The sequence below is a fragment of the Bos indicus genome, chromosome 9, assembly GCF_029378745.1.
Source record: "Bos indicus isolate NIAB-ARS_2022 breed Sahiwal x Tharparkar chromosome 9, NIAB-ARS_B.indTharparkar_mat_pri_1.0, whole genome shotgun sequence".
NCBI lineage: Eukaryota > Metazoa > Chordata > Mammalia > Artiodactyla > Bovidae > Bos > Bos indicus.
Window position 1 is genome coordinate 88,747,941 of NC_091768.1, and position 19,739 is coordinate 88,767,679.

Here is a 19,739-nt window from a genome sequence, read left to right on the forward strand (position 1 = left end):
CTACCAGCTGTGGATCTTTGAGGGCCTGATTTAACCTTTCTGGGCCTATTTTCTCTCACCATGTTGGTAACCTGAGAACAATAGGATCTCTACTGTAGTACTGCTCTAAGGATGAAATGTGATTGCACACACAAAGTGCACTCCCAATGTCTGGTACAAAGTACTCAAATGTTTCCTCAATAATTCAAAATTTAAGTCAAAATGGGTGGCATGCTTAAAAATTTGGAAAACCAACCATTTTGGAAATAGACTGCTTCTTAAATGACAGATTCCAGAGAAAGTGGCAGCTATGTACTCCTTTCAGATAAAATGATAAATTCAGAAAAATTGTATGTTGGATAACTAACCTATGGCTCCCCGGCCGTTTTACTACATGTAATTAATTAGGCACAGATATCCTGGTGCCCAACTGCTGTTTACATCAATTCTCCTGCCACTGAGTCCCAAATCTGGGTATGTATCTAGTATTGGGGCAATATTCCACAAGTTTCTTCATTTATAATGAGATTCTGTGAAAACCGAGGCGCTTAGTTGCGGGTTAAAACTGGGCTAATTTTTTTTTCCAGCCCCACTGCCTTCATGCTTACCTCCCGGATGATTCCGTTAACATTTTCATTTAGTTCAAATATATACCGACTGCCTGCTGTATTCATACAACAAGCCTTCTTTTCAGGAGTAGGAAGGGACAGAATGCAAGGCCCTGATGTTGTTATTATTGAAAGACTTTATCTATGGAGAAACACTGACGGCAAATGAACAGATCCGTGTGATCCTGTTTCAGCCGTGCGCAAGAGAGAGGTGGCCTGGACTCCAGCATCATGCTCTTAAGGACAGGCACATTTCCAGTAACAGTCTCACTTCCCCAGTTTCCCCGGGGAAGGAGGGGAGCGGTGTTGCCGATGGCATCGCCTGATATCACTTGTTCTGGGTGATAGGAGAGCGTGGGGCCGCCTGGCCCACCTCATCCGTGGTCTGATTGCATTAACCTCTTGGTTCCCTGCTCCTGACACGTGAGGTGCCCTAATATGGTCAGACTCCGGCGGAGCCCAGGAGCGCTTGCCTTTCTCCGGCTCCCGGCGAGGAGGCAGGAACGCATGTTCAGAGGCAAGCAGTCCGAAGGAAGGAAAACGGGGATCTAGGTTCTCATCTGGGCCGGTTGAGAGTGGGCTGCAGCAGTAGCCTTGCCTCAGGTCATCCATCATTTAATAACCACCCCCGCCCAGCGACTCCGGTCTCCCCTGGGGGGCTCCCTTTTCTCGTTCTCCCCTCACTTTTGGGGAGGCACCCCTGGGTGGACTCCTAGCTGCAGTCTTGATAGGAATGGGAGGCGCCTTGGGGGTCGAGGTGGGCGACTCGCCAGGGCTCCGGCTTCTCGTCGGGTCCTAGCAGCCTGGGGGGAGATGCTGCTGCAAGGCGTGTCTGGGGCTGCGCTCATGTGATGAAGCGAGGGAAAAACAAGGGGGAGGAGGAGGAGGCAAAGAGGTGGCTTTTTTTTTTTTTTTTTTTTTTTAAGGAGTTTGCCGCGAGCGCGTCTCCTTCATTCGCTGTCTGGGCGGGTTTGGAGGAGCACGGCGGGAGACTGAGGCGCTCTTGGGACTTCGCGAGTGCACGGCTTCTGGCTCTTCTCCGCGTCCCTGCGATTTGGGGAAGGCGTTCACCAAGCGGCTAGCCACCGGAGAACCGCAGACGAGCCATGGGCGCCGGGAGCTCCACCGAGCAGCGGAGCCCGGAGCAGCCGGAGGCGGGGAGCGCGACGCCCGCCGAGCCGGAGCCCAGCGGCGGCGGCTCTGCGGCGGAGGCGGCGCCCGGCACGCCGGGAGACCCGGCCATCGCCCCTGCGGACCCCGCCACCAAGGTAGGGGCGCTCCGGGCCACCTGTCTGGAGGAGAGGAGGGTGGGGCGGAACGGCGGGGGTCTTTGGGGGGAGGGGGAGGGGGAGGTCCCCTCGATCTCCGCCTGCAGTAACTTCCTGGCCGGTCCAGCCCATCTGCAAACTCGGGAGCCTGAATCCCTCTTTCTAGGCTTTTCAGGGTTTTAGCGCCGGGGCGGGACCAAAGGATCCGCGAGCGCGGCGAGGGGGGCTCGCATCTTTGTCGTGGGTCTCCAGGGGAGGCGACTGCGCCATCCGCAGTAATAAAATTCGCCCGCTGCCCGCCGCTAACTGAGCCTTTCTCCACGCTCTTCCGGTGGAGGGACCCAACCCGACACCGGCGAGCTGCCTGTGGTGGGGGTGGGGGTGCGGGGGTGTCTGCGGAGCCCTGACCCCCGGCCAAACGTGTCGAGCCCCCCACCCCGTCTCCCTATGCGGAAAGTCAGCTGTTGGGCCGTGACGCGTGTTGCAGCCTGGCGACTCTGCCACCCGTGGGTTCCCCGCAGCGCACTGTCTTTGCTGCCGGCTGTGTCTGGAGCGACCGGGTTTGGTACCCAGTCCTCCTGCGGCAGGCGGCTGAAGCAGACGACACCGCCTTCCCGATGCAGAGAAAGCCTGGGGTGTAGCTCACTCGCCGCCAAAGAAAACCTGAGCCGACGCGGCATTTCCAAAAGGAATGACAGGGTTCGCAAACACGGCGGCGTCCTCCTTTTCGCTCAGTTCGCTGGACTCAGTGGGATAAACAAATACTGGAGGAGTAGTTAAAGTTCTCAAAGGATGCAGTCGAAGGCGTAAGGGAGTAGTCCCTGTCTGTCCCGGTCTATGGAAGCAGTGCTGAACGTCCTAGACATTTTACATTTTATAGTCTTAGGTCTTCGAGGCTGCAATATTTATTCTTGGCAATTGCAGCCGCCCAGATTGTGACTTGTCCAGATCGTTGTTTTTTAGATCTGTTTTCCAGCATGTATGTTCATTGGCCAGGCTTCACCCCACCCATTTTGTGATAGTTTTATGGGAAGATGTGGGTAACCATACTTAACACTTAAAAAAAAAGAGAGAGAGAAACGTGTTAAATTTGAGAATATACAGAGTACTTGAGGACCTTTAAGAGTTGTCTCAGGAAGTATAAGTGTAAGGGAAAAAAAACCCGGAAATCTAGGTAAAAATCACAGAATTATGACCTCATCGCCTTGACCTTTTAGCTGTGGTAGTCTAGATTACCTCTAGTCATTAACATATCTCCTTGTAAAACCCTTGGTCCCTAGAGCTGTAAATGCTTAGCAGTGGCTACTGTGCCTGGAATGCCTAGATTCTCTAAGATATGCTTAAGAAATCTATTACCCTTTTGAGGTCTCAGTTATGTGTGTGTGTGTGTGTGTATATACACACACATATTTAGCTGCACCACGTCTTAAGTGCAGCATGTGGGATCTAGTTCCCTAACCAGGGATCCAACCCAGGGCACCCCCCCCCCCCCCCCCGCCCGCCCCCCAATTGGGAGCTCAGTGTCCAGACTTCACTGGACCATCAGGGAAGTGCCTCAGTTATGCTTCAATATTTACTGTATCTCACTTTTTGATGTCAACTACTGTCAAAATGGCTGCATAACCAGTATTTAGAGTCCAGTAATAAAGATAATTTTAAGACATAATTGCTAAAAGCTTGCAGTTGGGGAACATTTTTTTCTTTGGCTTTTACCAGCCCTTCAGGTCTTAGTAACAGTTCACAGTAAGATATGGTACTTATTCTCTTCCCAATAAACTTCTGTGTATTCATTTAAAATATTGCTTCCTTTCTGTTCTCTTTATCTTCCTTCCATAACATCATCCTTCTTCCTCTTTCCTAGTCACAACCATCTTGAAACAGTGAGATGACCTCCCTTAAAAAATTACTTAAATGACATCCTGAGTATCATTGAACTTTCTGGCAGACTGCCCAGTTATCAATTTGTAGACAAATCAATACACTTACATGTACATGTTAGAAAACGTGTAGTTTTTCATTGCGACTAGCAAAATTTATTACTCAAGTTTTGAAGACCTAAGTCTTTTCAAAAGGACTCTCTAAGAATGATTCAGCATGTAGCTTTTGTCTCCTTTCTTCACCCTGTTCAACCCTAATTTCAGACCTCTGAGTAATTGCATCTGCCATTCTGGGTTCCCATAGCACCATGGACCCTTCTTGCCAGCAGTTTCCATGTTTGTGAGTTTAGTGACTTGATGAGTTAAGTGTTCTTCTGGCTGCTGTGAATGCTCTACAAAGGCAGGAACCATACCTGGGTTTGCTCATAACAGGTATTGCTCCATGTATGGAGTGTGTGGCTGGCATGTAGGATGATCCTGGCACCTTGATTTTGATTGGAGACGGTCAAGTTGAGGAATACGTTGGTCCATCTGCTTTCTTTTTAAAACTTTTAATTTTGTATTGGGGTATAACAGATAAACAACCGTCTACTTTTTCTTTGACTTTATCATCATGATCTGTCTCACTTATCAGATAGTGACTCAGTCAACGTCAGTTCTGGTTATTCTCAGACCAGGTGAATATCTAGCAGAAAACTAAGATTTGGGAACTCAGTTTTCTTTTTCTTTAGAATGGCTTGTTTACCATTGCATTTCAAATTGCCTTTAATCTCAAGTAGACAAATGCATGATAAATGCAAGTGGCTCAAATGAGACCACTTCATACATTGAATTAGTGATGAATTACATCTTGAGCTTTTTTGATTGAGTCTGTGGACATCTGGGGAGGTTTAGACTAATACATCCCCCTCCCCCTAGCAGAATGCTGATCATTAATTAAAGGCTATTAGCAGATTTCCGCCCCCCCTCCACCCCCCCGGTAAAACTTGATTACACAAGCCTGACATTTAGATGCGCTGAGACAAATCCTGATTTTATCTGTGATGTATTTTAATGGAAATAGAAGGAGTCTTATCTTCCGATCAATCTTTTACAATCTTTATATGTTAATTGTGAGGCAAAATGGCTTGATCGGTTATTTTCCAGGTTAAATTTTGCGAGTTTGCAGGGTACAGAAGATTAGACCACCTGAACACAGGTGGTGAACAAAGCCAAATGTTATTCCTCAATTGCCTGCTTTCATTCTGGTATGGGCATCGGGTGGTGGCCAGTGACAAACTTCCTTTTCTCTGACACATCTTGATCTCTGGAGCCAAGCTCCAGGCTAAATCTGGACAATCACAATCCTCTAAATTAACCCTTCTGTCTTTTCTGTTTAGTAACTTAGAGCTGGAAATAAAACAGTTCTCAGTTCAACAGAGTAAGGCCTGCGTCCCTGGCGGGTGGGGAGACTGAGACCCTTGTCAGCGCTTCAAGCTGTGGTTCCATTTGGCTGCGAGAGCTGTGACTCAAATAGATGCATGCAAATAGAAGAGTCTATTGTCCTGATGAGTTAAGGATGTCTCTACCTTTGGTGCATTAAACAGACAATTGAGTCGGCCAGCTGCATTTCCTAATTCCCGTCCCAGCCTAGGGTACGTGCTGTTTCCCACTTGCCCCGTGTTTACTAAAGATGGGACTAGAGATGGCTGTCATGTGATTATGTCATTGGTTTTACGTGGAAAGGGCCAGAATTTAAGATTTCAAAAGAATTATATGTTAACAGAGTGATGTTTTCTGGGTGTGGCTGCCTGTATATGAATTTCCCTCAGATTATAAGAGGTGCTACTTGCTGATTAGAACACAGTCTGGAGATTGGAGTTGTGGGTGTGAAGATGGTCTGAGAGCCAGTGGGGGGTGCATTGCCTTCCTTTGAATCCATTATAGGCTTTTAGGCTCTTAGATGTGTCAGATCAGCAGAGATTTCCACTTGAAATACTTCCCTGGGCGAAGGACAGCCTCCAAATGTGCATCCTCTCTGAATTCAGTGTGTGCCCACTAATCTCTGTGCCAGGATCACTTTAGACTACATTAAAAGGATGATTCCAGTTTGGTATCTTATAAGATAATTAATAAAATGGAAAGAAAATATTCTGTTTTAAAAGGCATTAAGAAATGATTTCATTTTCTTTATCATTTTAACAAATGTTTAGTGTTACAGAATACCAACGAAAGGAAAATCAGCTAAATATAATTCTTTATGTTATAGTCATTCAAGAAGTGAGAAATTAGAACTTACAGCAGTTAGTGACGTGAGAAAAATACTTCGGTACTTTTAGTGCAAGAAAACTATAAAACTAAATATCCTTGAAGCTAATTCTTAGTTCTCTCATACCCTAAAAAATTATAATTTAGGAGAAGTTTCATTTTTAAATAATTTAAAGAAAAATGTGAAAAAAGCTGGGTTTGGGAGGGAGATGCATTATATCTTGTGAATATGAAAGCTTATTTTCAATAAACTATTTTAAAATCTATAATTATAATTATTTGTCTTGTCTGTTTAGATTTTGGTTGATTCCTGCAAGTTAGTACCTTATTAAAGAATGTAAGAGTAGGGGTTTATACCTGTGATCCTACCTGTTAGTACATCTAATAAAAGGATTAAGGTGAAGATATTAATCTGTAATAATTTCAGTTATATATACATGTATATGTTTTATTATGAATAATTAAGTTTATTTATTTAAATCTGACTGTAGGCCTGACAGCATCATTCTTGAATCATAAAGGCTTTATTAAAAGATGATCAAAAGCACTTGCTTACTCTTATTAAAATGATTTATTTATTTATTTGGCTGCCCTGTATCTTAGTTGCGGCACTTGGAATCTTAACGTCTTCATTTCAGAACAGAGGATCTTTTTTTCTAGCTGCCTCGTGCAAACTCTTGTTAGTTTCGGCTTGTGGGATCTAGTTCCCTTATCAGGGATTGAGCCGGTAACCTCTGCGTTGGGAGCCAAAGTCTTAGCTACTGGTTCACCAGGGAAGTCCCTAAAATGATTTTTATTTAAAGTCATTGCAGACAAGATTCATTTAAGGTTTGTTTTTCTAAAAATGTTAATGGTTGAGAACTTATAATTTGTAGAGGATGATAAAAAGGGAACGTATCCTATTCCTCCCACCCCTGAAGTACTCACTGTTAACAACAGTTTGAAATCAATGTTGGTTGTTTCTTGCATATTCTTCTAAAACCTTTATGCCTGTGCAAGTGTATGAATAAGAATAGCCCTGTGTTTTCCTTTTAACAAATGAGATCCCAACACATAAATTCTGCAACTTTAGGGTTTGGCTGTCTTTTCATCAAAATATAAAGATCTCCCTTCGGTCTTATTGGCTACATGAATTTCTCATTTATGTATGGATTGAAGTACCACAATGATTTAACCAATCCCCTGTGTGTATATTTAGACTTTCCTAGTCTTGTTATACTAAATTGGCACACGGAATATCCTAGTTCAGACATCTTTGTACGTGTGCAAATGTATCTCTCGGAGAGATTCTGAAAGTAGGGTTGCTGGATCATAGGATTTCTATGCATTTTAAATTTTGATAATCCTTGCTAAATTTACTTGCCAAAGAGATTCAGCCACTTTGCATTCCTGCTCTGTGGAGATCGACACTCACTTTCCCATGCCTCAGTGGATAGCAGATTTTCTAGTCTTTGCCAATCTGTACCTCAGTTGGCACCTTGGATTCCCTCAGGGCACTTTTAGTTATGAAGTTGAGTGCCCTGTCAGGTGTACTGATTGTATGCGTTTCTTCTGTTCAGCACTTCATCAGGAACTCGACTGACTTTCAGAACATTATAGGCTATAGTTTGTTTACCTGTTGAGTTCTCAGTTACTTAGTCGTGTCTGACTCTTTGTGGCCCCAAGAACTGTGGCCCACGAGGCTCCTCCATCCATAGGATTTTCCAGGCCGGAATACTAGAGTGGATTGCGATTTCCTTCTCCAGGGGATCTTCGTGACCCAGGGATTGAACCTGCATCTCCTGCATTGGCAGGCGGATTCTTTACCACTGAGCCACCTGGGAACATAGTTAATTTTAAAAGACTTTCCCCTCCCAGAAATTAATCAGAATTGGGAAATAACAAGCTTAGAATAAAAACAAGGCTGAGGTATTGTTCCCTTTCCTTCCCAAATTAGTAAACTGGCTTTAATTTTATTTGCTTGGATCGACTTTGCAATGACCTACTTCTTTAGCTATCAATTTAAAAATTTCTCCTCTGGGAACAATCTAAAATCATCCAGTTGCCAGAAATTTCTTCATACATCTGATCCATGAAATGTTGGAATCAGGAATTGTGGGCAGTAGAAATTCACTTCCTGGGAAAACAGTAGTCCCCTCCCCTGGGCGCTGTTCTCAGTTCTCATAACAAATGACAGCCTGGCTCTGTTAACTGGAATAAATATGTTTTCCCAGAAAAACGTAGGTGTTCAAAGCACTGGAAACTACAGCGTCTTTCCCGGACACTTAGGCTTCTCTTAATGCAAGTATTTATTCAAGTTCAAAGGGTTTTGTCTTCCCTGCAGTTTCTTCATGATGTGTAAATGAGAGAAGCCAAATTTTAGGAAGGGGAGATTACTATAAATTAGTGGCCCATCTGCTGTTTGTTATATGCAGGCATGCAAATTGTGGGCATCTGGAGAGATTACATTTTCTGTGGTTCCCAAACCTGGTTGTGTAGTTGAATCACCTGGGGAGCTTTTTAAAGACCCCACCCGGCCCCCTTCTAGATGATTCTATCAGAATCCCAGGCCATTCCAGCATCTGAGATTTTGTAGCCTTGATGCTCATCCAGGGTCCTGATTGGTCTGGTGTGGTCACCGTTGTCTGGAAGTGGATTACGGGGTGTCGGAGCTGAGGGAGGCAATGGAGAGGTGGCGGCAGCACCCACTGAGTGATGTTGGCACTCATGTGGGTGGCAGAGAGGCTTCCAGAAGAGCAAGGGGGAAAAAATAAAGGGAAACCTCTCCCCGACATAGTTTTACTCCTTTATTCTGCTGTCTTGAGACTATACATGCTGCTAAAATTAATAGTATTGCTCTTAATGGAATGTACTCTTCAAGGTAAATAGGTATGGAATCCAATGTTCTTTTCTTTTCTCTGAGCCAGGATCTACTTGTCAACGTTAACTTTTTTGTTCCCCCCCTCGCCCCATGCCTCTTAACTGTCGTCCCTCATTTATCATGTTGAAAACGTCACTTGAGTTGGTAGGCAGTAGCTGTTGGCTTCATTTATGGCCTTTGGCTGGGCTGAATGTCGGGTGAAGAGATCTTAACACCTAACCAAGTCGTTGAGGATGAGCCCAGAAGAGGGCTGTCTGGCTTTCCTCACCACGTAGTTGCCGTTCTGTCTTGATTTCATTAACATTTCTCTGCTGGCTCCTGTATTCCTGGAACTGGGGATACAAAGAAGAGAGAAATCCAAGAGCTTGGTGCTTAAAAAAGAGTCAAAGTGCTCCCTTTCATGTATTCGTCTCTTCGCTCCATTAAAAGGGATTATAATTTTCTGTCTAGAGGAAGAGGTCTAAATTCATTTTCCATACAGGACACTGTTCTCCAGTACCATTGATTAAATAGTCTCAAGTTTCCGTATTCACATATATGTTTATTGATTTTCTTTTACTTTAAAATGTTTCCTACTCTGTTTATTTGTACACGTTGTTAAAAGCATTAAGAGAGTAGCTAAAAATCTAATCGATTCTAATGGCAGATCCATGGTTTGAAATATTTGTATATTTTACATCTTCAGGTACTGTTAGGGCGTGCCCTGGTCTCATGGCTATGGTAAGTTTAGTGAAAAGGAAGTGTTAGTTTGGTCAGTTGTGTCTAACTCTTTGTGACCTCATGGTATGTAGCTTTCCAGGCTCCTCTGTCCATGGGATTTCCCAGGAAAGAATACTGGAGTGGGTTGTCGTTCCCTTCTCAAGGGGATTTTCCCAACCCAGGGATCGAACCCAGGTCTCCCGCATTGCAGGCAGATTCTTTATTGTGTGAGCCACCAGAGAATAAATAGATACATACTAAAAAGTGGGGAGCCTGTGTTGTCTTCAGAAGTGAATTTATTTTCTTGGTATATAATAATATTATTCATTGAAAATAATCACTCAAGTATTTCCTAACCACTTACGCTATGAAAGGCCCTGGTTCTAGATGCTTCAGGAGGTAAATAACACAGCATTATCCTTGAGCACCTCATGATCTAGGTGAGGTAAGGGGTCCCCAACCTTTTTGGCACCAGGGACTGGTTTCGTGAAGACAGTTTTTCCACCGACCGGGGGTGGGGGGGGGATGGTTTGGGGTGACTCGAGTACGTTACATTTAGTGTGCGCTTTATTTCTAACCTAACGCCATCACTGATGCGACAGCAGATAACCGGTCCCGGGCCTGGAGGTTGGGGACTCCAGCTTTAGAGGAAAGATTCAATAACAAAGATTCAAATAAGTTGGGCAGGCAACAGAACTGCCCTTAGTTGGTACGTGTCTGTTCAGTGAATTGTCTGGATAGCCGATGTGCAAAGAAAAGACGATTTCGCCAAGTGTCACAAGCAGATAAAGGCCATATTAGTCAGGAGGCTGGAAAGCACAGGGCATATGAAGGAGCTGAATGTTTGTAAGAGGATAATGGGAAGAATTGCAGGCAGTTATGGTAAGAGCTCGGAGAAGGCAATGGCACCCCACTCCAGTACTCTTGCCTGGAAAATCCCATGGATGGAGGAGCCTGGTAGGCTGCAGTCCATGGGGTTGCTAAGAGTCGGACACGACTGAGCAACTTCCCTTTCACTTTTCACTTTCATGCATTGGAGAAAGAAATGGCAACCCACTCCAGTGTTCTTGCCTGGAGAATCCCAGGGAAGGGGGAGCCTGGTGGGCTGCCATCAATGGGGTCGCACAGGGTCGGACACGACTGAAGTGACTTAGCAGCAGCAGCAGCAGCATGGTAAGAGCTGCACAGGCTGCAGAGCGCCGTCCAAGTGGAGGCTTCTGATAAAAAGAAAGCCATGAGGCAGACCCTTTCACACTCAGCAGAGAGGACACCCCTAGGAGTGTAAGGGGCAGATATTAACCTGAGCGATGGGATGGGTACAGAGTGTAGGCTCAGCACAGGGGCAGCCAAAAACAGCTGAGACTTCAAGGCTTGGAATATGGAGTGCTCCATTTTCTCCAGTAGACAAGGATGTTCCCCTCCTGATGTCGTTTTCAGTTGTTTATTTCTGTAGCCAACCTTGCCAAACAACGACTTATACCAGGTGTATCTTTAGAAGAGAGAACGTCACTTGACAGTTATAGCCCCCCCCCTTTTTTTAACGTAAGGAAGAAGTTTGCATCAGAGTCTAGGAAAACGACAGAGAGCATCTGTGAGATCAATAGTGCGTCTCTGAGTAGTGACCTGCGTTAGCCCAGATCACAGGCACTGTGAGCAATCCAGATTGGCGGAGTGGGGAGCTCCTAGGGAAGGTTAATATCACAGGGTAAGAGCTGATGGCACCAGAGGAGATGAGAGTGGTAGCTGGGGAGAAGGTGGAACCAATGAATGATAATCAAAGAGAACACTAGATAAAACAGATGGCATTGGGTCGAATAGCCATTGGGTCACTGCTTCATCAGGCGACAGTGACTAGTTTATCCCCGCATCTGAGTCCACCTAAAATGAAAGAGGCTGATGGTGGACTAGCATCTCTTCCATTTGTAGGCAAAGAATCTAGGTGGCTTGGGGAATGTTTATCTTCACTTTCAAAGAAGACATTTCTTCTTCGCAATTTTTTCCACCTCCAGCATATGCCCTCTGGTGTGTCATTCGGAGGACGATTTATGGTTTGCTATTTTTCTTCATGTCTGAGTGTATGATTTCTTATTGAATCAAGCCATTACATAAGGCTCTGGGTTTTGTCTGCCTCGTGATCAATTTTCTGTCCTTACTCCTGATATTGACCATCCTTATTGAAGACATGTTTCATTACATCCTTGATAGTTTTACTTGCTCTTTGAAATACATATTGCTGTGACGCACAGAGCAATAACAAAACATAAAACAATGTTGGTGTATGTTATGGTGCTTAGCCTTTCTTTATTTTTTTACATTTTCAGTTCTGGGTGCTACTTTTTCACTATGGTAACAAACTGCTTGTATAATGCTTCTTAAGGAACATTTGTTTGAAATTATCCTTCACTTGGGTATGTATGTAAAGCAGTCTTATTCCACACCTGTAACCCTGAATGCTATGCAAAGTTCAGCCTTAGATGTGGTTAGATTTGCAATGACTATATACTGCTATACCAACTGGGGTGGAAATGAGGGGATGGAGAAAGGATTGCAATCTACAAGAAATTGCTAAGGATTAGACAGTTTTTTGGTGATGAATTTTTCTTAATTATTTCAGAGGCACGTCTAACCAATATTTAGACATGAGTTAATGACTCCTGTAGTGTTAATCTAAATATCTGAATGGAAATTTTTGTTCTTGTTCTGCTCTGTTTTATATGAAGTCAGTTACTGAAAAGCAGTGGAAAATGTTACCAGTAAACTTTACTAAATCAGTCCTGATTATCAAGGTTTTTTTTCCCTCCGATCCTGACAAAAGCTAGTATATGAAATTTTAAATAAAAAATACTTGGCAGTCATGAGGCCAAAACTCAAATTAATTTGGTTTTATAACTGATTTTTTTTTTTTAACCTTCAGGAGTTTGTTTCCTTTAAATTCAGTTTGATGGCAGTGTTAGATCTGTCTGTTTTGCTTGTAATATAGGAAATTTGTTTTGCTTTGATTAAAATGCAGATTGATTGTTCTTTTGTTATTAATTTTTGCTATTAAAGACACACTAAGGTCTTTCAAAATGCTCAAAAGGTTTTTGTCCTAAATGGAGCTAAGAGCACCCTCAATGTTATCTAGAATTGCAACAGTGACAGAGGTTTCAAGTCACTTCTGGAACTGTGCCTGATAAACAGTCCTCCAGGACAGAGAGGAATTCAAAGAATGCTGAAGTATTCAGGGAAGTAGGTCATGGTTTAAAGCATTACATTTGTCAGAGAAAGTTTCTCAAGCAGTCCCTGTGATCATTGGATCCCTGCTAATTTCTTACTCGGGGTTCTTTAGTCTTAGGCAAATTAGGTGTCTAAATTAACTTGTTAGTCTCTGGGAGGGCTGGACTAAAAGTAACAGATTCCCCACATGCATGTGCTCTCCCAACACCAAAAATAAAGAGCTAGGGCTATAGATGGGCTCAGACAGTAAAGAATCCACCTGCAGTGTGGGAGACCTGGATTCAATCCCTGGGTTGGGAAGATCCCTTGGAGAAGGGAACAACTATCCACTCCAGTATTCTTGCCTGGAGACTCTCATGGACAGAGGAGCCTGGTGAGCTACAGTCATGGTGTCGAAAAGAGTCAGACATGACTGAGCGACTTTCACAGGGCTATATATGAGCGACCAGAAAATCACAGGAGTGATAAGTGGTTTTTTTTAATTGCACAATCCTGGAGTAAAAATGTTTTGAAAATGCAAAATAAATAATGCAAAAAATATTTTGCATTTAAATGTTTTAAAGATGCAAAATAAATAAGCAAATATTTATTTTGCATATTTTAAAAATGTTTTAAGAAACAAATAAATTCCATACAGCCAGATGAAAAAAAAAAAGAGTAAACAGGCAGGTGATGTGTAAGTATATTTCGGAAAATTGGAGTACCTTTTAAGTGAGCTGGGGGTCTGTCTTTGCAACCAGGATTAAGGACAGTGGGGACCCGCTGATCCCCTGTGTGTGGCCATAATGCCCATAGTCTCTTGTGGACTTAAATTTGTGGAAACCATTTCTTGCTGTGAATTGTTGCTGAGTGCCAGATGAAGAGGCACTAATAAGACAGGGTTCAAAGGCAAGAGAAAGCACATCCTGGGGTACCAAGAAAGGTGGCACAGAGGAAGCTATGGACTGAGTGTGTCCCTGAAGCTCATATGGTGAAACTCTAATCCCCAGTGTGATAGTATTAGGAGACGAGTCTTCAGGAGGTAATTAGGTCATGAGGGTGGAACCCTCATTAAGGAATTAGTGCCCTTATAAGAAGAGACCCCAGAGCGCTTACATCCCCTCCCCACCCTCAAGTGGTACCCTCTACAAAGCAGGTAGAGAACTCCTACGAGAGCGAAATCAGCCTGCACCTTAATCTTGGACTTCCAGCTTCCAGAACTCTGAGAAAGAAATGTTTATCATCTTGGCCACTCAGGTTATGGTAATTTTTCATAGTAATCAAACTAAGACAGAGGAAATGGGATTTATGGTGAACTGCTGACGAATGGAGATGCTTAGGAGGAGGCAAGGAAATAATTAAATAATTTTAATATAATAAAAGTAATAAAGTAAGGGGGCAAGAGAGAACCTCACCATCTTGGAAGAAATACTGAGTGAAAAATAGTGTAGGAGAAGTTGGCTTAAAGATTTCTTTTTGGAGGACTTCCCTGGTGGTCCGGTGGTTAAGACTTCACGTTCCAATGCAGAGGGCATCAGGGTTTGATCTTTGATTTGGGAACCAAGATCCCACATGCCATGTGACCCTGAAAACAAAAAATAAAACAGAAGGAAGCAATATTGTAACAAATTCAGTAAAGACTTTAAAACGGTCCACATCAAAAAGATTTCATTTTTTAACTACAGGACTTTTGCAGAAACTTTTAATATGTTATTATTAATTATGCCTCTCCTAAAGGGGACATATAATATGCATCTTTACCCAAATGCAATTGGGAAATGCCAGGCTAGTGAAGACACAATTAGAAAACAGTGATTGTGAGAAGCCAGGAGAGGTATCTGTGGCTCCGCCTTGGAGAATTTGAATACCGGCGTGGGACTTATGCATTACTTGAAATTGGCAGTGTGAAACCAGTAATTAATTGAGGTCTACATCTCCATTTGTTCGGATGGAGGTGAGGACTTAACTTTATTTCAAATCTGAGACCTCGAGAATAATTCTGAGATATTAAGGAAATTTGTTCTCTTTTGGGGGAGGGGAACAAGCAGCATGGATTTTCATTTCATTCATACAAAAATTATTTCCTTTTATATCCAACGTTTAAATGAAATAAATGTAGAGAGATTCTTACTCTGATTAAAATGAAAATAAAGGATATATCCCAGCTTTTAAATGTACATGATTTGGAAAATGCCTCAGATTATCCTAAGATGAAATATTTCATATTTTTATGTCCTTATTAAGTTAGGTCTAGAATTCCTGATGTATTTGGTGGGGGTGGCAGGGAAAGAGAAAGAAGTAGAAAATTGAGCGACAGTAGGATCATTGAAAATTTGGAAACTGAATATACTTTGGGTTCACTTCATTTTTCAAATAATCTAGATAGTTTGCATATTAGACTTAGTTTTTATTTTCAATGTGTGGTGAGTCCAATAACCCATCGGCTCAGTTTCTGTGGCACTTAATTAATTACCCATAGGGCTGAACATCCTAGCACAAGCGACATTATGTCCTAAAACTCTCCCTTAACCGTATTTTCTGGGGCCAAAGACAATTGGACTACTGTGGAGTTAAATGCTGTAAATTATTGTGTTCCTCAAACCCTCTCCAGCGCCTGCAGTGAATACTGGAGGTATTGTAACTGCATGTGAACTTGAACGAAGATCAGGCGAAGGTCAAAACAGAGCCTTCTTGAATGGAGCTACAAATTCTTCTTCTGGCAAGTAAGAGTAAAGGGAAATGTCACCCGCTTGTTGCTTTTTATGGTCATGAAGAGGGAAAAAATCCCCGAAGCCTCTGATTCCTTTGCTATGAGCTGACCAAGCTGGCTTATTTCGGCTTCGGATAAGAAGCTGAGACGCACACTGATTTATTTTTTCCTTGAGTCTGATCAAAGCAAATCAAAGCAAATAACAGCATCCTGGGAGTGTAATGAAATTTTTAAGAAAGTCGCTTCTTTGGAAAGCCTAAAAATCAATATTCTTGTAAGATTGCTTCAGGCCATTTAAGTGGGAGCAACTCAATCTAGGCATAAAATGATGATTCCTGCTTCTTAGTAAACATTTACTAATACTGTACTTATTTTAAAAATTAGTTCACATAGAAATATGGTTGATGTCCCCACGCAGCGGCCCCTTTCTTCAGTGTGACTTCTTGTGCTTGTGCTCACACAAAGCGTGAATGTCCTGTGAGTGAAAGGGGAGCCTGGCTGTGTCAGCTTTGGGTCCTCTGCGGATGTTCAAGGGCTCTTCCCACAGTTATTTGACTGTGTGTTTCTGGCTTGATTGCAAGGGTGAAAACTGTAGGGGATTAACTAAGGCCTAAACCTTAAGGATCAGGCATATGTAGAAATATGAAAAAAATATAGTCCCTTCTCTCACCGTCAGCTCACTGACGTTTGTTGGGTTTGAGTACTGTTAGGTATCAGACGGTTTTGGAGGGCACTTGCCCATCTTTTTTCCTATCTTATTTTTCAGTCATAACTTCTATGAGGTAAGTGGTATCATTCTCACTTTAAAAGGGTGCCAGCAAAGTAAACATTTATGAAACTTTTGATTCACTAACTCTTAAAAAAAAAAAGATTATTTATTTGGCTGTTCTGGGTCTTCGTTGCAGCACGCGGGATCTAGTTTCCCTGATCAGGGATCGAACCCAGGCCCCCTACACTGGGAGTGCAGCGTCTTAGCCACTGGACCATCAGGGAAGTCCCACAATTCACTGACTCTTGAGGTCTTCTGGTTTCATCAGCTCCTTGGGTTGAGGCTGGTGGGAACGAAACCACTGTGAGGTGAACCTGGCCTTGGCTGTGATGCTGAGGAGGAGACAGCTCCTGATACATTAGACCCTCCTCAGGTCCCGGGACTTTCTGCCTCTCTAGGTGTTTTAGGATGTATCGCTCTATCTGCTGTCAAGTAAATGGCAAACGATTTATCTTTGTGGGCCATCCAGTTATTTCAAAGCCTGTCCTCATTCTTCCCATTCCCTCCTGATGGGAAGATAGCTGATGCCAGCCTGTAAGAGCTCCTTGGGTTTGGAGCCAAGTCACGACCTAAAGAATCATCTCCGCTCATTTTTCTCTTCCATTTGGGTGTAACTGAATGCCAGGCACCTATAGCCACCGTCTTCTCCCTTCTCATTTTGCTCGGTCATCCTGACCTCCCAGCACATCATCTGTCTGTCCTGCTGTACCCGTGTAAACCCTTTTCCGTATCCTCCCTAAGGATCATCCCCTGGCTAATTTGTCCATCCCGATCAGGGCTTTGTCCTGCTGGGATACTGTCCTCTCCTGGGGTTTTAACACCCCATTATATCCACCAAGTGTCAGTCTCACACATGCATCTATCTGTTGGACAAGTTCACCTCAAAAACAGTGTTTTCTTCTGTCCCCTTTGCCTGCCTCTACTTCCCATAAGGGAACTCTCTCTCTAGTGCCTTCAGCATCTTATAGAAGAGTGAATGGTATCACTGTCTTACTGGCTCTTTCATTTGCCAGTATCTAGGCCATCTGGGGCTTCCTAGGTGGCTCAGTGGTAAAGAAACTGCCAGCCAATGCAGGAGACCCAGGTTTGATTCCTGGGTGGGGAAGATCCCCTGGAAAAGGAAGTGGCAACCCTCTCCAGTGTTCTTGCCTGGGAAATCCCATGGACAGAGGAGCCTGGCAGGGTACAGTCTGTGGGGTCACAAAGAGTCAGGCATGACTGAGCGACTATGCAGCAACAGCAGAGCGTGCAGGCCATCATGAAGTCCCATTGGTTCTAGAGCTGCTTCCTCAGACCTTTGTCTCAGCTTCCCTGGTGGCTCAGACGGTAAAGAATCTGCCTGCTATGCAGAAGACCTGGGTTCGATTTCTGGGTTGGGAAGATCCCTTGGAGGAGGGCATGGCAACCCACTCTAGTATTCTTGCCTGGAGAATCTGCATGGACAGAGGAGCCTCGTGGGCACAGTCCATGGGGTTGCAGAGAGTCAGACATGATTGAATCTAAGCACAGGCATATGCCATGTACTGCAACATTAGTCTTCAAACTAGTCTTCCTGCTTCTAGCCATTTTTCTGTGTGTATGACTGCTTTATAGATACAGTTAGATGGTAGAAGTACCTGGAATTCTGTGATCTGGTGGGGCGGGGGGGCTCTACTTGCAGTTGTATTTGTCCTTCCAGACTTTTCCTCTTTGCCCCACTTACACACCCATGTATTTATTATCCTTTATTCCTAACGTTGCATCTTGAGGGTTGGAAAAGATAAAAACCAACAGTTGGTTAGCTGCTTTCTGTTGCTCTTTCACATATTTTTCTTTCATTCAGTCAATGAATGTAGCCATACAAGGAAGCTCTCTTCCTTGTATGATTGCCTTTGTTTGATTTTAAATATTTTTGCATGAACTGCAATAACGTGGCCTCCGAGAAATGTCTACATAACTGAAGTCAACTTTCGACCACCGTGGGCATCTTCAGATAAATGCAAACTGTGGCATCTTGATCATATTTGTATAGAAACATAGTTTGGGCTATACAGTTATTCCATTAGGTTGGTTTTTATTTTGGGGATTCTATCTGAAGCAGAAACATATCCAATTGACTTAAAAAGTTCAACCATTTGATTTATTGGCATTTTCAACAAGCAAGTATCTGGTATGAATTAAATAAAGCTTAGAAATTCTTTGTTTTCCGTTTCCTCTCCCCACCTCCAAAAAAGAGAAAATCCCTAAAGCATTTTATAAGAATAAGAAGCCATTCTTTTTTTTTTAATGATTTTATTTGTTATTTATTTTTAGCTGCACTGGACCTCTGTTGCTGTGAGGGGTCTTCTCTAGTTGCGTGCTCCTCATTGCGGTGGCTTCTCTTATTGCAGAGCATGGGGCCTAGGGCACTCGGGTTCCAGTAACTGTGGCGCCTGGGCTCAGTAGTTGCGGTTCCCAGGCTCTGGAGCACAGGCTCAGTAGTTGTGGTGTATGGGCTTAGTTGCTCCAAGGCATGTGGGATCTCCCAGAGCAAGGATCAAAGCCTTGTCTCCTCCATTGGCAGGAAGATTTCTTTATCACTGAACCACCGGGGAAGCCCAAAGCCAGTCTTTATCAGGACTGTTTCTCAGGTGGAAACATCCCACAGGGTGACCTCAGCCCATCCCACAGTTTTTTTTTTTTTTTTTTTCTTTTTTTAAGCTGAAAAGACCTTTCACAACTTCAAGTCTAAGGCTTTAACAAGTTTTTTGGGTCTCAGTTTCCTTATTCTTCAGAACCCTAAACCCATTTTATTTGCCTGAATATAAAAGACAGTTTATTCATTGAAGTTGTTCGCCTTTAGATTTCCTCTTTATAGGTGAAAAATGTATTCATGTGACTTTTCCAGAGTCTTCTCTTAAATTTTCTCTTTGACTCACATGGCGAATCTCTGAGAGTGTGGAAAACTTGATGGTAGGAGAATTACCATTACTTCCTGAACTAGAGTCACCCCTTACTTCCTGGGCTTTCTCTAACTCGGATCTTTTTTAGCTATATCTACGCAAGGCTGGTCATTGGTGCATCTGATCAACACAGACTAAACTCCTGTTGCTATTTCTTCAATCACTTTTGCTCCACGAATTCTTGGGAAACACAGCATCTTGGCTTCCATTACATCTACATGCTGTCGAATCCTGAAATTATCTCTCTGCCAGGGACACCTCTAGTTCATTGTCTTTTATCCCTTCAAGCTGAGCCCACCTACCTCAACTCTGTATCTGCCCTGATGTCTTCCTGGATGGTCCATACAGTCTCCAGCTTAGGACAAGTGGACAGGAGACTGTTCTGGGAGAAAAGCTAGTGGGTGACAGAAGGGACTGAGTGACAGAGAGGAAGGGAACAGAGGACTTGAGCTTGGAGGATGGCCCAACAGCTTAAGGGCGCCAAGAAGGAAGCTTGAGCCAGGAGCATTCCCCCAAGGAGACTGAAATGAATGGCCGACAAAGCCTATTAGTTTTATAATATACATTTAAAGCAGTTAGCTACTTTTGCTTGCTAATATCATGAAA

General features: G+C 43.5%; 1 protein-coding gene across 1 annotated transcript in view; it reads left to right on the forward strand.

Annotated features, from left to right (window-relative positions):
* Positions 1-1,066: 1,066 nt before the first annotated feature.
* Positions 1,067-19,739, forward strand: part of AKAP12 (A-kinase anchoring protein 12) — a 112,827-nt gene continuing 94,154 nt past the window's right edge. Inside the window, exons 1-2 of the mRNA XM_070796374.1 lie at positions 1,067-1,190; positions 1,514-1,855. Of these exons, the coding sequence (XP_070652475.1) occupies positions 1,694-1,855 (162 nt within the window). The 5' untranslated portion in view covers positions 1,067-1,190; positions 1,514-1,693. The remainder of the gene's footprint in view (positions 1,191-1,513; positions 1,856-19,739) is intronic.